The following is a 13,575-nucleotide window of genomic DNA, read 5'->3' as shown; positions in this document are numbered from 1 at the left end:
GGTATTGTACATGTTAGCTCCTTATACAAGTCACTTTGTGTTACTCTTTGTTACTGTCAGGTAAATGTATGTTTACTTATTTCAAACTCCACGCCCCAGTTGGTAATATACGTTGTTTTACAAAACCAAAAACTACTCATTTGATGTCACTTGAGTAATTTTCCTTGACTTGACACAGGCTACTCTTCATGATGAGTAAACCAACCTTTGTGCCTAAAATCGGTGGAATACCCCTTTAAGGGCATCACTGAAAGAGCAGCAGTGAGAGGCTGGGTCGACAGTTTGTGCGCAAGTACACCGTCTATTACGGTCAACGTAGCCATAAATGCCGCACGGACACGCCACTCACCGTCACCACCACCACCACCACCACCGCCGGCGTGCACCGACTGAGTAAAAGTCAAGATGGCGACCGAGGGTCAGGCTGAGTACGAGTCGGTCCTCTGTGTCAAACCCGAAGTCAGCGTTTACCGAATCCCACCGAGAGCGTCTAACCGGGCTATCAGGTGAGTGAGGAGGAGCAGCGGCCCGACGGAGACATTCCTGACCCAGCATCCACGAGCCGCAGCCGCTGGGAGCCGTTGCATTGGCGACCTACAGTATTAACCGTGCTCATCCCATAATCTCGCAACAACAGCGGTTTTTTGGGGCTGGTTGTTGTTGTTTTTTTTGCTGTGTATTAACAAGGTCATCATGGTAAATAACGGTTGTGCTTTATACCTGCACTGCGTTAGCCCACTAAACAGGAAGTGGGATGGATTGGCTACATCCCTGTGTCCGTGTGTTTATGTGTGCTGTCGACCAATGGCACAGAGGATAGATGCTGCTTACGCTGTGTAAAGTGTTTTTTATAGCTAGAACTAGCTCAGTAATGACAGATTCTCATTGTGCTTCCCTGACAGTATAAGCAAGAGCAGCGTCCATGGAGCTGTAAAGACGTCTTGCTCAAGGACACTTCAGCAGGGTCGATGCTGTATGATGACAAGGGGCTTTAACGTGGTTCATCAACCTGACAGACAGTGTTGTCCTGTCAGACATCTTTTGCTTGCAAGTGGCCATGCAGGAGATGTTGTGTTGTTGAATTGTTTACCCCACATCTCATTGGCTGGTGCTCCAGCTGCATCTTGAGTGGACATCACACCAACCAAACAGTAGCACACGCCTGAGTCTCACCAGACACACGATTGGTTAACCAGTGACCATATGTACAGTGAGTAAGGGTGATGATGTAATATATCAGCCTTAGGTCTGCGTTAGTCACGTTCTGTTTACATAGAAAATAGCCGAAATGGAACTACAGTGTGTCTAAGCGTTGGGACGAACCGTAACACACGCGTGCACCCGAAAAACGAATCTCCAGTTTCTTCTTCTTTTACTCTGTGTCAACATCGGTCTCGATAAACCGCTGTCACCACATCACCTACATGACAATGCATCTCCCTATGTGTGTGTTTGTGTGTCCCAGGGCTGCCGATTGGAAGCTGGACGCTCCCGACTGGACGGGACGCATGCGTGTGACGGCCCGGGGCAAGCTAGCCTCCATCAAATTGGAAGACAAAATCTCTGGTGAGCAAAGAGGCAGACAGAACAGTGCCATTGTTCACTGGCCCCATCGCTGCTGTAAATCACTTCAGTGTGTTCGCCATTCCCCCTTCTCTGTAACTCCTCTATTCCAAGGTGACCCAGTCCACGTCCAAGCATGCAGTTTATTTTGAAGGGTGATAATCTCTTTCTGTCTGTGCCAGTGCATTTTAGGTATTTGCATGCTTGTTGTCCCCAGATTATACTGTATATTGCCCCATTTATAATCTGAATCTTGGAAGTTAGATCCATCCTTAAAAGCTTCAGCTTCTGTCCCAGTTTTAAATCCAAAAGTATCTTTGGCTTTTGTTTTTGTGTCTCTTCATGATCCAAATTCCCACCGGACCATTTTGGCCCAAAAGACAGTGAACATATTTCTTTTGTTCTAACCTACAGGGGAGCTGTTTGCCCAAGCACCAGTGGACGAGTACCCCGGCACCACAGTGGAAACAGTTAGTGACTCAAGCCGTTACTTTGTGCTCCGCATCCAGGATGACAACGGTGGGTAAACAGTTTGTTGCTAAGATATAAATATTTGGTAAGTGTGCTCATGATTTAGAACACGTTTTGAACGCCTACTGAAACTGTTAAACTGTAGTGTAGAGGGTATCGTGAGAAACTGTCAGCTTTAGTGTGTGTTTTGTTTGTAATACCTTACACGTCCCGTCCTAATCTCTGTCCTTTTGTTTGTTGTGTTCATTCCTCTCACAGGCCGCAGTGCGTTCATAGGCATCGGGTTTGGAGACCGAGGCGATGCCTTTGACTTCAATGTTGCACTTCAGGACCACTTCAAGTATGCAGCTGCTTCATAGACTCTCATGAATCATAACTAATTCACGAGGGAATTTATTTATTCTAGTTTGGTAAACTATCTTGTAATCCTTTTTGCCTCTCTCCCCCTCGTCCTCTCCAGGTGGGTGAAACAGGAAGATGAGTTTAAGAAGCAGGCGCAGACTCCAGACACCACCCCTAAACTGGACCTGGGCTTCAAAGAAGGACAGACTATCACTCTCAATATAGGGGTAACCCTATTTTCATTCAATTTATATGTTCGAGGGTTGGAACATTAGTGGAACAGCAAAATTGCTTACAGTTTGACGGATTGAGCCTCCCAAAAGTATACAACTATTTAAACATTTTTAAATATCTCCTTTGATATGTTTTCTCTGCAGTCTACACACACTCACTCTGACTTTGTACCTTTTCCAGCAATCAAAAAAGAGGGACAGGTCTCGCCCGCAGAGTTCCGGTGGATTTGGGCTTCTTCCGCCTCCTCCCGGGGGCAAGTTAGCCCCACCTCCTTCCAAATCTTCCTCATATCATAACACACAGCCATCTGCAGGAGGAAGTGACACTGGTAGGTAGTTCATAAAAACACCACAGTATGGGTAGCCGGCGAGGTCATACACCCAGGCCCGCCCTGTGTGTCTTGCCTGTGCCCGGGACAAGATGATTACCAATGTAACATGTGGATTGCACGTAAACACAGCATCGGTCATTTTTATACGCCAGCAATGCAACAACGGCAGTGACACAGAGAGGGGCCGAGATGCGGTGAACATTGAGTTTAACAAGAAATGTATCGAACATTGTGACGGATTTCTTCGAAAACACAATTTAAGTTAATGAAGACTAATTGTTGTTCCTGCTCAGCCTGCTTTAGTTTCGTGTAGTTCATTTCATATTCCACAAATTCAGAATTGAATCATCGGAACAGGTAGAAGAAGGGAGCACCCCGTCTTCATTTTATCAAAACAAGGCTTCGTACTTAAACATTGTAGCCCCCATTTCCCATCATGCTTAGTGCTGCACCGAGTGCTTTGTTAAGTTTGCTGTTTTTTGTTTAAAAATGCAAATGTTACGTTTTGGGACGTGTCTGTTCAGAACAAAGTTGGTTTGGTAATTGCCAAATCTGTGCAGGGTTTCTAGTTTTAACCATTAGTGTAGTGGCTATTAAATATCTGGACTCCAGGTAGCTTGTTTCCTCTCCTACATCTGTTGCAGTGTTTCAGTTGTGCTACTTTTGATTAAATTCGTCAGGTAAGATAGTGTCATGTAGAGAGACCTGGGGTAGCTTTGGTCAGTTGGGGAGGTTTTTGAAAAACCAAACAAGCTGTTTATTTTATGATTTGAATCTCGCATACAACATTCAGTCAGTCCACTCACTCATATCTTTAACCTCTTTTAATTTGAGAAAAATGTTATTGTCACAAGTTATCAATCAATCATCGTTAGGGAGAAGGGAGGACTTACTCACCTCGACTTCATCATCTTGACATTGACGTGGCAGTATGTGTATTTGTTTGTCTGACTGCAGTCTTTGTGGGTTGCGAGAGCCTATTTATCTAACACTTTATCTTTGGTTATTTGATGCAGATATGATGATTTGTATGCTTGTGCCTTTTTTAAGGGTTTTATGTTGTTTTTTTTCCTATCAGTTAGTAAAGCATTGTTCTCACCAACGTTTAACATTATGGCCCCAAAAATCCATTGCATTGTAGGTTTGCTTCCACGGTTGTTGTAGATCGGTGCAGCTGTTTCATTTCGACGCAGAGTGTAACCTCAGAAGTCATACAGAATGAAAGGTCACGTTGATGGCCGGAGGAAAGTTATTTCGATGTTGAAAGCTTGTATTTCCTTGGCACCATTGGGGACTGTTGTAAAGCTGTTTCCAGTGGAGCACCTGCATCCACAGTCTTTACAGTGAAAGTGGTGAGTGCAATGTTATGCTGACCTGTAGGAATACAAGCCAGAACTATGACCGATAGACTCCAGTTGTAAAATAATGGAATTTTCCTTTAAAAGATATCCCCCCCCCCCCCCGCTTCTGCCCTGATCACTGAAATCACACTGATGTACTTTGGTGTTCAAAGCATGTTGAGGTTGATTATCCAGGCTGTTGAAAGACTCATTACAACTGTAACCTTTTAATGGTTTTAGTTGCACAAATTAAATCCCATTCATCTCCATTGTGTTTGGTGGTGGCAGAGGTTTCAGAGGTCAATATATCAAAACCTCAGCATAAAATAGTGAAACCTTTTAGATGCCATTAGCTGAAGTAGGAGAGCACTGTTTATTTATTTGTCTTACCCTTGAGCAAAACACTATTCCAGACTTCATACTGGGTCGAATTACTCTTAAGATAGAAATTGTCTTGTTGAGGAACAAACCATCATATCAGACATCTATATTTCTGTTACTATATGCATTATGTTTCTGTTTTTTATTTTCTAACCACCAGGTTGTTTGCTAGATCTGGACGCCAGTAACTCAAACTCAGCGGCTCCATCAGACGCCACCACCACAGCCAGCTCTGACCTGTGGGGAGACTTTGACTCTGTATCCCCGAAGTGAGAAGGGGTGCACTTTGTTTTTTCTCCCTCTTATATCTCTCTCTCTCTGTAAATGTAAGCAGCACTTTTTTGCATTTCTTTTCCCCCGTTGTGGGGTCCCGGTTCTCTCCCTGCCAAGCAGGGTAACCCCCTGTCCTAGTTAGTTCTGTTTGTGTTCAGACCCTCATGGCTTCTGGTCTTAGCCGGAGATGGACCCAGACCTCACGGTCCAGTCTTAATTGAGGCCGTCACGCTCTCCATCCATCCTCCTCCCTCTCCGTCTGTATATCCACTCCTGTTTGAATTCTGCTTTTTGCCCATTTTCTCCTCTTCTCAATGTTTTATTTGCTGATTTCTATCGTAGAGTATACACAATAGAAATACGAGCAAGGGAGACATAATCTGAAACATCTGATGATGACATCTAATTAAATATGATAATGAATGAATTTTCTGTACAGAGAATATTTATTTTAAATGTATATATTGTCGGTAGTTTGTAATTACTGTCAATGGTGTTGTCACCTGTATGTTCTGTAGCTTATTTAGTCTCCAAGTCCCCAGCAGTGGGTCTGACTATATGCACTGACTGACTAGTTAGTAATGCATACAGTCTGCATTTAATGCACGGCTCGTTTAAATAGACTTGCACTGCTGTTCAGAAGTATGAAGTCACTCATTATGTTGATGTGTTTCTTCTTACCTTCAATAATGTAATAATAATAATTCAGACACCAAACGTATTGTTTACATTTTAAATAGTTTGGCTCGCAAAAGAAGTTTGATAAGAATTAAATGATTAAAACTTAAATGATTAAAATGTTTAGTTGATGACCCCATGTTTTTTCATGCCAGGGGTAGAATACTGTTGGAACCATTTTTCCTCCAAATAACCTTTTGATTTTGAATTAATGTTACATTCCTCAAAAGCATAAGTGACCCCCGATTATTATTAAACCAGAACGGTGCTTGCGTTTGGGCTCTAATTATTTTGGGGAGCCGTATTTCTTTGGGCCCGCTGCAGTCGCCTCAGTGGAAGAGGTTTCAACTGTGATTTGTCCGGCCATAGCATGTTCAGCTGATATTCCAATAGAGCTAATATAACCCCAGACTAACCTTCTATTTCTATTGTGATGTTTTAAGAAGAGCTTTGCTGAATCAACATAGCTGTTTGTATTCCAGCTTGTTGGAGGCTTTGTTGTGCACGAGACACTGAAACAGGAAGCTGTTCCTATTTAAATCTGCACACATTTTGATGCTAAGCTTCCAGTTTCTTTAGCTTATGGCGGCTCATTTCCTTTACTCTTTTTCAACTGTTGCTCTGATGGATCTTTGTCTTTTTCTGCCCTTTCAGTTGTCAGTCTTGTTGAACAATTGTACAGCGTTTTTGTTTTCCAGGTACAAGAAATGATCATTCTTTGCAAACCTTTCATACAAAATAACATCTATTTGTAAAGAGGACTTTCTCCAACTTAAAAGCATGAATTTAACTGAAGCGAATAAAGCTCTTTTGACCGGCGATCTCCAACTTTTGAACAGCAGTGTAGGCTAAGAGTTTACCACACAATGATTTTACTTAAAAGAAGCTGATTTACAGATTAGTTGTGCTCTCTAGCGCTCTCTGGTGGCTCTACAGCATCATTTTGAGATGAGATGTCAAATTGAGCTGCAGCTGTTGAACACATATTTCACTGGGGATGGGTCCTTGGCACTGTGTGCATTCTTTGAACTGGGAAGTAGAAAAGTTTAAAGTGATAGGGTGTTGGCGAAAGAAATAGAGGCATCAAGCGCTTTCATCTTTGCCTCAAGGGGAAACCGAAAAGTTTAGTCCTCGTTATGTCATCTCTGCTCAGCCCAGCTGTTAAAGCTGCGACTGGTGAGTCATTTAGGTCACGACCTCGCTCCTCCTCGATGAATAGGTCTGTGTTTTTGCACTGTCCCGTCAGTCTGGGGGGGGGAGCTTCATCTCCTTGATTCTTTATGAGAAGGTGGTCAGGACCTCAAACACAGCATGTTGTACTGTACAAACTTGAGTTTTAACTGTGAACTTCAATTCCACGCTAAGATGTAATGTCGTTGATGGTATTCTGATGCAACCTGAGACCAAGGCGGTCTGTGTTTGATGCAGTGTGTTGTTGTGCTATAGTCATGTACAGAGAGATAATTATGTTGCAGTGATGTCACATGTGGTGTGATGCTGATGATGGATATTGATTGGAACACACATAGATCGTGTGAGTGTAAAGCTCTAACCAATGTTTGTCAGTGTTTGTTTACTGTTTAAATTATATGCATCTCTCCCAAATGTGACTTGTTATTCAAACTGTATATGTGTATGTAAATGCAAAGAAAAAACATAAAGATATCACTCAGTGAACATAACTTTAATTTGTTGTTTCTCCTGAATAAACAGTGCGAAAAATAACAAATCAATAAACAAATAATGAACAAATGTAGTTAAATGTGTATTTTTGGATACGTTGCACATAATACTGGATAGTCAATGAGTACACAGAGCGGGTTGTTCTTTGTACAATGAAATGACTCAGTGCTGCTAAAAGCCCATTACTACAGTACCTTAAATGGTAGAAGACACAGATGTGTGTCCAAAAACACACAAATGAAATGAGCTTCAATGTTCACACACAAAAGACTAATACATAAACGTGTGTGTGTGTGTGTGTGTGTGGAAGAGCAAGAGACTCCTGGGTGTCGAGTGGTGGATTTACGGTGTTATGGGCTGTTTTTATGACGACGTCCCCGGTTTGTGTCTCTAAGAGAGGCTCCATCCTCACAGGTGGTCACGTCGCCATCCTGGCGCCCCATCAGGCCTTGTTTGCCCAGGTTTTGGGGTTGCCAGGGCGATTGCGACGACAGCGTTTCCTATTAGATGACCTCTCGACGCGCCTGGGCCACCCGGACAACTCTCTGCACAGTTCGGCTGTAACGTGCAAAAGACGGATAAGTTATGACCACGTATCCACGAGCTTGTTTTTACTTGCAGAGTGCCTCACCTTTCAGATACTCGTCCTGCTGGCACACTGTCCTCACACAGATCTCGTTGTTGATCACGTAGACGCGAGAAAGGCTGCGTCAGAAACAGGAGATCATGATTGTAGTAAGAGAGCTGCAGTGATTGAGGTGAACTCCATCTACTAATAACATCTATACCATCAAAACACTGACGGGTGCTATTCTGCTCTATAACGAGTACGTTTATGTATAAGTACATTTAGCTGATAATGCTAATATGCTTGGACAATAAAGGCCCTGAATTGATTTATTGAATCAGTTTCCTGTAACGAGCAATAGAGTCTGCCGTTACCTCTGTTTCCTGCCAACGTCAGAACAGTGTTGGCTTATTTCACATGAGAGTTTTCCGTGTTTTTTGCCGCTGCTCTTTACACTGTTTTAGCTACAGCTGAGACTAAATCTGATGACATTTGAGGGTTACACACCTAAGCCGAGCGGGTTGCTGAGTATAAAATTTGATTAAACTTATCCCGCACAGTCCTGATAATATATATAAAAACTAAGCATGCATGTGTTTACTTTACTTTTTTAGTACTCCATGACTTTAACTTTTCATGGTGTATTTTAACACCATTTTAATTATGTCACTACTTTTACTTTGTAAAGAGTACTTTTTCCACTTCTGATTTCCGTACTACTTCATGTGTGTCTAAGAAACAGTCATGGATGATGCTAGAATACGACACATTCACTGCTAACTGATAAAAGTCGTTCTGCAGGGAGGCTTAATTGCTAAATTAGAATTGGTATTTGGTAGAAAGATCGCAGACCACCTGGAGAGACAAAGGCCGCCAATACATCTCTTGACGGGCCGGTGAACCGAGTACATCCTGGTGCAAGGATACATCTGCTCCCTACAGTCTGCAGAGACAGGAGAGACCAGCCGTGTTTAAATTGGATCAACCACTTATCACGAGATGAAGCATGCAAAACTTTCGGTTCATGTGGCCTCCTGAGAGGCAGTTCAGAGGTCATCTCCAATCTGCCGTCACTCACTGGCTGGCAAGGTGCCTCCAGGTGCTTCAGTGCTCTCTACAAAGAAGGAGACAAACAAGATCAGATTGGGAAAATACCAGTGACCCATTGCAATGACTCACAGACTGACGGACGTCATGCAACATAACTCGTCCGGAGCTAAAAGTGTGACTTATGAGGAGAAGAGCATTACCGGTCGGCTGGTCTTGGGCTACAGCTGCGAGCGCTGTGGAACAGAAACCACATGAGGGGAGTGTTTCGCAGCATAAAAACAAACACACAGCGACTCAACCGTAATTAAACAAGATGATTTGTGTGTCCTGTTTGGCAGCGTTACCATGGAAACTGCAGAGGAGCAGGACCACTGGAAGTCGGCCCATTCCTTCAACTTGTAAGAGTTTGTGCTTTACGAGGCTGGAGGAAACCGAAGAGGAAAAGAGTCGGAAAGATTTCACAGAGTGGAACTGTTCAATATCCTCACTCAAGATTTTTGTTGCTGTTTATGTTTCCTTTAATCTCATTGCATATAAATGCTCCCAGGTCACTGTAATGTTTTCCCTCAGGTTCCTTCTCCAGCTAAAAACACAGAGAGTAGTGCTGTGTTTTGGATAAGTTGTCATCGTTATAGAGGAGTGTCTGATGTCATTTTGCTGTGGAATAATCTGTTCTAAAGTTTATTTCCGTAGACTGCTGGACTGCTTGTGAACCGCTCGACAAAGTAGCAGAGGAGCAACTGTAAGAGAGAGTTTTAAATTACACTTTAAAAACGTTTTTTCCTCCAAAAAATGTGTTTTTCTCTCCTTCTCTTACTCTTTCTCCTTCCCTCTCCCGCCCTGCATCATTCCTCTCGTGATGTGTCAATGTGACTTTGCAGTCCAAGACGTGAGTTCTCTCAAAAGAATGTGGTTTTTTTTGTGCCCTATTGGAGCGCCCCTCTGCCCCTCCTCTGATACAGTCGCACATTCTTTTCCAGCTTTCTTTTCATTGAACATATTACTGCTTTCCAACCCAGAGTCAAAACATTTGCAATTACTGAAGTGAGAACTCTGGATTGTCTTGTTTAACTCAGTGCATGCCTCTGTTGATCTGCTTGTGAGAGTGGCATGTTTTTCCACTGCTTTTACTTACTGAACTCTGCATGCAAGCGCAAATCACGTAACAACGAAATATAGGTTCTAAAGTAAATCAGCCAAGCCTTCACTCTTCACATTCCATGTTTACATCTCATCAATAGAAAATATCTTTCCATTGATATCTTTGGATGTGAGATATCCTGCATGTGCCGATGCTCCTCTGTGTATTTCCTATGATATGAGATGAAAATAGGTAAAATAATTAACTCATACTTACAACCTTTGCTGTCGTCCACAACTGCTTTAGTTTTATGAACCTTTTGTCTTCTCTTCTTTCCCCTCCTTCCCTCTCCTCCCTCCTCCTCCCCCTCCTCCTCCCCCTGTCTTCCAAACCATCACAGTTTTTTTGTTTTTTACTTTTCTGTCCTGCCCCAATCTGGTAAAAAACAATGTAGCATGCAGCTACAATCTAATGAGTTTTTCCTCTTTGGTTCACACACACACAGGTCTTTATAATGATCTTCTTGAGCAGACATTTTTTTTAGACAGACATACATACCCACTGTCCTGTATCTTAGTGTCTCGGTGTCTCATCACCACACAGGTAACACAAAGCGAAATATTCAGTCATCCTCCACAAAAAGTAGAGGCAGTTTCTCTCGTTCATTAAATGGGCTCCATTGCATTTGTGAAGGCACCCAAGTGACAGACATTTTAAATCTTTATACCCAAAGTTTTGTAAACACATAAGTAAACACAAACTGTTCTAATTTCAGGTAATAACGTCAGAGATGCAGGCTTGTCTGAATACAAATGCTACTAATGTCTTACTTACATTCTTCCCGGAATCTGCTTGAGAAAATGAAATAATGACGCAATTGAAAGAAACAAATGCCCACGAGGCATTCAAACACAGTGGGCCTCAAATTTGACTTTTGCACTACTTAATTGAACCAGCAGGTGGAGCAGTGCACATAGAATATGATCTTTGGCCTAAACATACAATCTTATGCAGGGATCAGTCAAAAACAACGACAGAAGTGATAGAACAGCTAATGCTATTAAGTGGGCCAAAGCCTAGAAGATTAGCCGTCCTGACCCAGGGTCTCTCTGCAGTAATGATCAGCAACAGTCCCGTGTTTTAAACACGTTACATCCATTACTTGAATTCTCCATGGTAACTACAGTTTGTTTGGTGTTAATTTAGTGCTTAAATGATTGGTGATTGGTTGACAATTCCTAAAAACGTTAACTGATTAATTGTTTATGTCTCTGATTAAGCAAGAACACAAAATATTCCGTTTTATATTGATGTAAACTGATACTGTTGCTCAAACTAAAAGAGACATTTGAACAGGAAGTGGTGATGGGTATTTTTTTTTACAGAATAAACTACCAATTAATTAATACAAAATACAAATACAAACAATTGTTTTATAAGTTGCAGCTTTACTGGAATAAATCTTGCTCCGCTTGTTCTGTTTTGGAGAATGCATATCTTCGAGGGAAGTGTTCAAAACACAAAAGAATGTGAAAGGTGTTTGATCATGTCTGCTTAGTATTGTTATTTATACTTCATTTATTCTTGTGAGTGGTTTTGGAATTTTGTGCATTAACAGGTGATGCCTTCGAAAAGATGTTTGTAAAATAAGCACTAAAACTTAGTAATAACTTTTTTCTGCAAACATAATTGCTCAGTTGACCTCATTAGAAAAAGTATCACATAATGTCAAAGACTTTTCATCCATGAAAAGAAGTCCAGGCTACTCATCTGCTCTTCTTTGTTGTCTCTTGACGCTATTTCTAAATAACAACTCAACAGAAGTGTATTAAAGCTAGCACAAATTAATTAATTCATGAACTTCAACCATTGGAATATAAAAGATGTCTTGCAGACAGTTTATGTTTGCATGTGTGTAATTAAACATTGGTCATATCTGACCCACAATTCCTTAACGGTGTACTTAAGCTATCCTTCCAATATCCCAAGTGGTATCTGTGCAAAGATGAAAGTGACTATCAAGGCTATGGTTCCTGACCCTTTTGTCTCAGAGGCTCTTTGTGTTGAAAAGCTGTTTTTCATTGGAACTGTTATAGCTGCATTGGAAGGGAAACTTGACTCTGCATGGACTTGGCAAATATAAATATTGCTACACATTCCTTTGAAGTCACAACTCTCACTGGCTCTCACCCTACGGTAGGCCATGTCAGTTCAAGAGGGAGACACTATTCATCCCCTTGACATATCGGGGCTACACGGACTCCAGGGTGAGTGCCTGTGGGGTGGCCCTAACAAGGTCGACTGGGCGAGGCCGATGACAGCTTGACAGATGTTAGCAAAAGAGAGGAGAGGAGCCAAGAGGGGCGATCAATCCTTTGAACACATCAACCTGCCTCTCTTCCTTCACGCTGCTCATGTTGTGGGGGATCTAAAAAGAATGGTTTCGGAAAACATACCAGATAATAAACACATGATAATCTTTAGACTTGTTTATTAGCTAGACGGAATTTCTAGAGGCATGCCAGCTCTGCAATACTCCACCACCGACCTCCTTTTCACCCCAACACTCCTCCCTCACTCTCCCTTCTCTCTTACAGTCTAGCTGGTAGCTACTGCTGCATTTTCTATGCTTGACAACACACGCACACACACACACACACACACACACACACACACACACACACACACACACACACACACACACTGTAGCAAGTGAACTCTCCCATTAACACTTTGTGATTCTCTGTAAATGCTCACTCATGACATACTACAAACTAGATCCAGTGTTGCTCATCAGTGCTTCTCACTCTGCTAATGTGATGATTTGACGCTCTTCTGGTGAATCAGTATCATCACTCTCGATCCTGTTTAAGCATTTAAAGTAGTTGAACCTTAACAAGGAGCCAGGTGACAGAAAGTTGGAGGTGTAGGGGGACAATTAGGCCGTGATGACCCAAGTGTTTTGCTTCACTGCGGGGATACATTTCAGACATTCGGACATATGAACTCTTTATTTGCAACACGCTGCCCATTAATCTGGCTCTTATATCGTGTCTGTTTTTGCAGCTATAACTCTCACGACATATTTTATCAGATATCTGTCTAAATATCTGTTACACCTAACAGCCTTTTCCAGCTGCTTGTCTCCGCATCCTTCATCCATGCCACCGTGTGGTGATCTGTGTTGCTTAAGAGAAAAACATTTCTAAAGACACAAGCAAGGGAACTCACTTTATATCAAATATGGAACAAACATTTTGAAGATCATTTATAGGCAGTGAATGTGACACCATGCCTTCAGGAAGTGTAAACTTTGTGCCAAAGTGAGCTTCATTCGATACTAGCAGTATGAAATCTGAATTTTGCTGACATTCCAAATCTAAATCTGATGATCTTGGGTTTCCATATTTCTGAGTTTGTTTTTCATCTTCACGAATGTCTAAAGGTTCGTCGTGACTTGGAAGTACAAACATGACTTAAAGTAAAATGAGCTGCATCTCTCTGACATTGTGGTTGGATTTTAGTGAGGACCTGCGTGTTTATAGCGTGTCCTTGTTTCTCCTGTTTTCATCATCCCTGT

At 42.1% G+C, this 13,575-nt stretch overlaps 2 protein-coding genes across 3 annotated transcripts; one reads left to right on the top strand and one right to left on the bottom strand.

The window, feature by feature from the left end:
* The first annotated feature begins 269 nt into the window (after positions 1 to 269).
* Positions 270 to 7,363, top strand: LOC142969275 (adaptin ear-binding coat-associated protein 1-like). Of its 2 annotated transcripts, none has more exons than XM_076109090.1 (7): positions 270 to 506; positions 1,466 to 1,566; positions 1,978 to 2,082; positions 2,293 to 2,374; positions 2,495 to 2,603; positions 2,791 to 2,938; positions 4,823 to 7,363. In XM_076109090.1, exons 1-7 carry the CDS (start codon positions 406 to 408, stop codon positions 4,933 to 4,935), a joined length of 759 nt encoding a protein of 252 aa, XP_075965205.1. In that variant the 5' UTR covers positions 270 to 405; the 3' UTR covers positions 4,936 to 7,363. The 2 variants fall into 2 exon arrangements, with proteins under 2 accessions (XP_075965205.1, XP_075965206.1); XM_076109091.1 differs by having other exon boundaries at positions 389 to 1,210.
* On the bottom strand, positions 7,282 to 10,319 carry mfap5 (microfibril associated protein 5). The gene is made up of 7 exons (XM_076109093.1): positions 10,272 to 10,319; positions 9,259 to 9,335; positions 9,115 to 9,147; positions 8,943 to 8,978; positions 8,720 to 8,807; positions 7,928 to 8,001; positions 7,282 to 7,854 (listed from the first exon to the last, which is right to left on the bottom strand). Exons 2-7 carry the CDS (start codon positions 9,299 to 9,301, stop codon positions 7,739 to 7,741), a joined length of 390 nt encoding a protein of 129 aa, XP_075965208.1. The 5' UTR covers positions 9,302 to 9,335; positions 10,272 to 10,319; the 3' UTR covers positions 7,282 to 7,738.
* Positions 10,320 to 13,575: the final 3,256 nt, after the last annotated feature.

Source organism: Anarhichas minor, unplaced genomic scaffold, assembly GCF_050575085.1.
Source record: "Anarhichas minor isolate MPS153535 unplaced genomic scaffold, ASM5057508v1 ptg000041l, whole genome shotgun sequence".
Lineage (NCBI taxonomy): Eukaryota > Metazoa > Chordata > Actinopteri > Perciformes > Anarhichadidae > Anarhichas > Anarhichas minor.
Note: the sequence above shows the minus strand (reverse complement) of the source record. Positions and strands in the feature narration are given on the sequence as shown.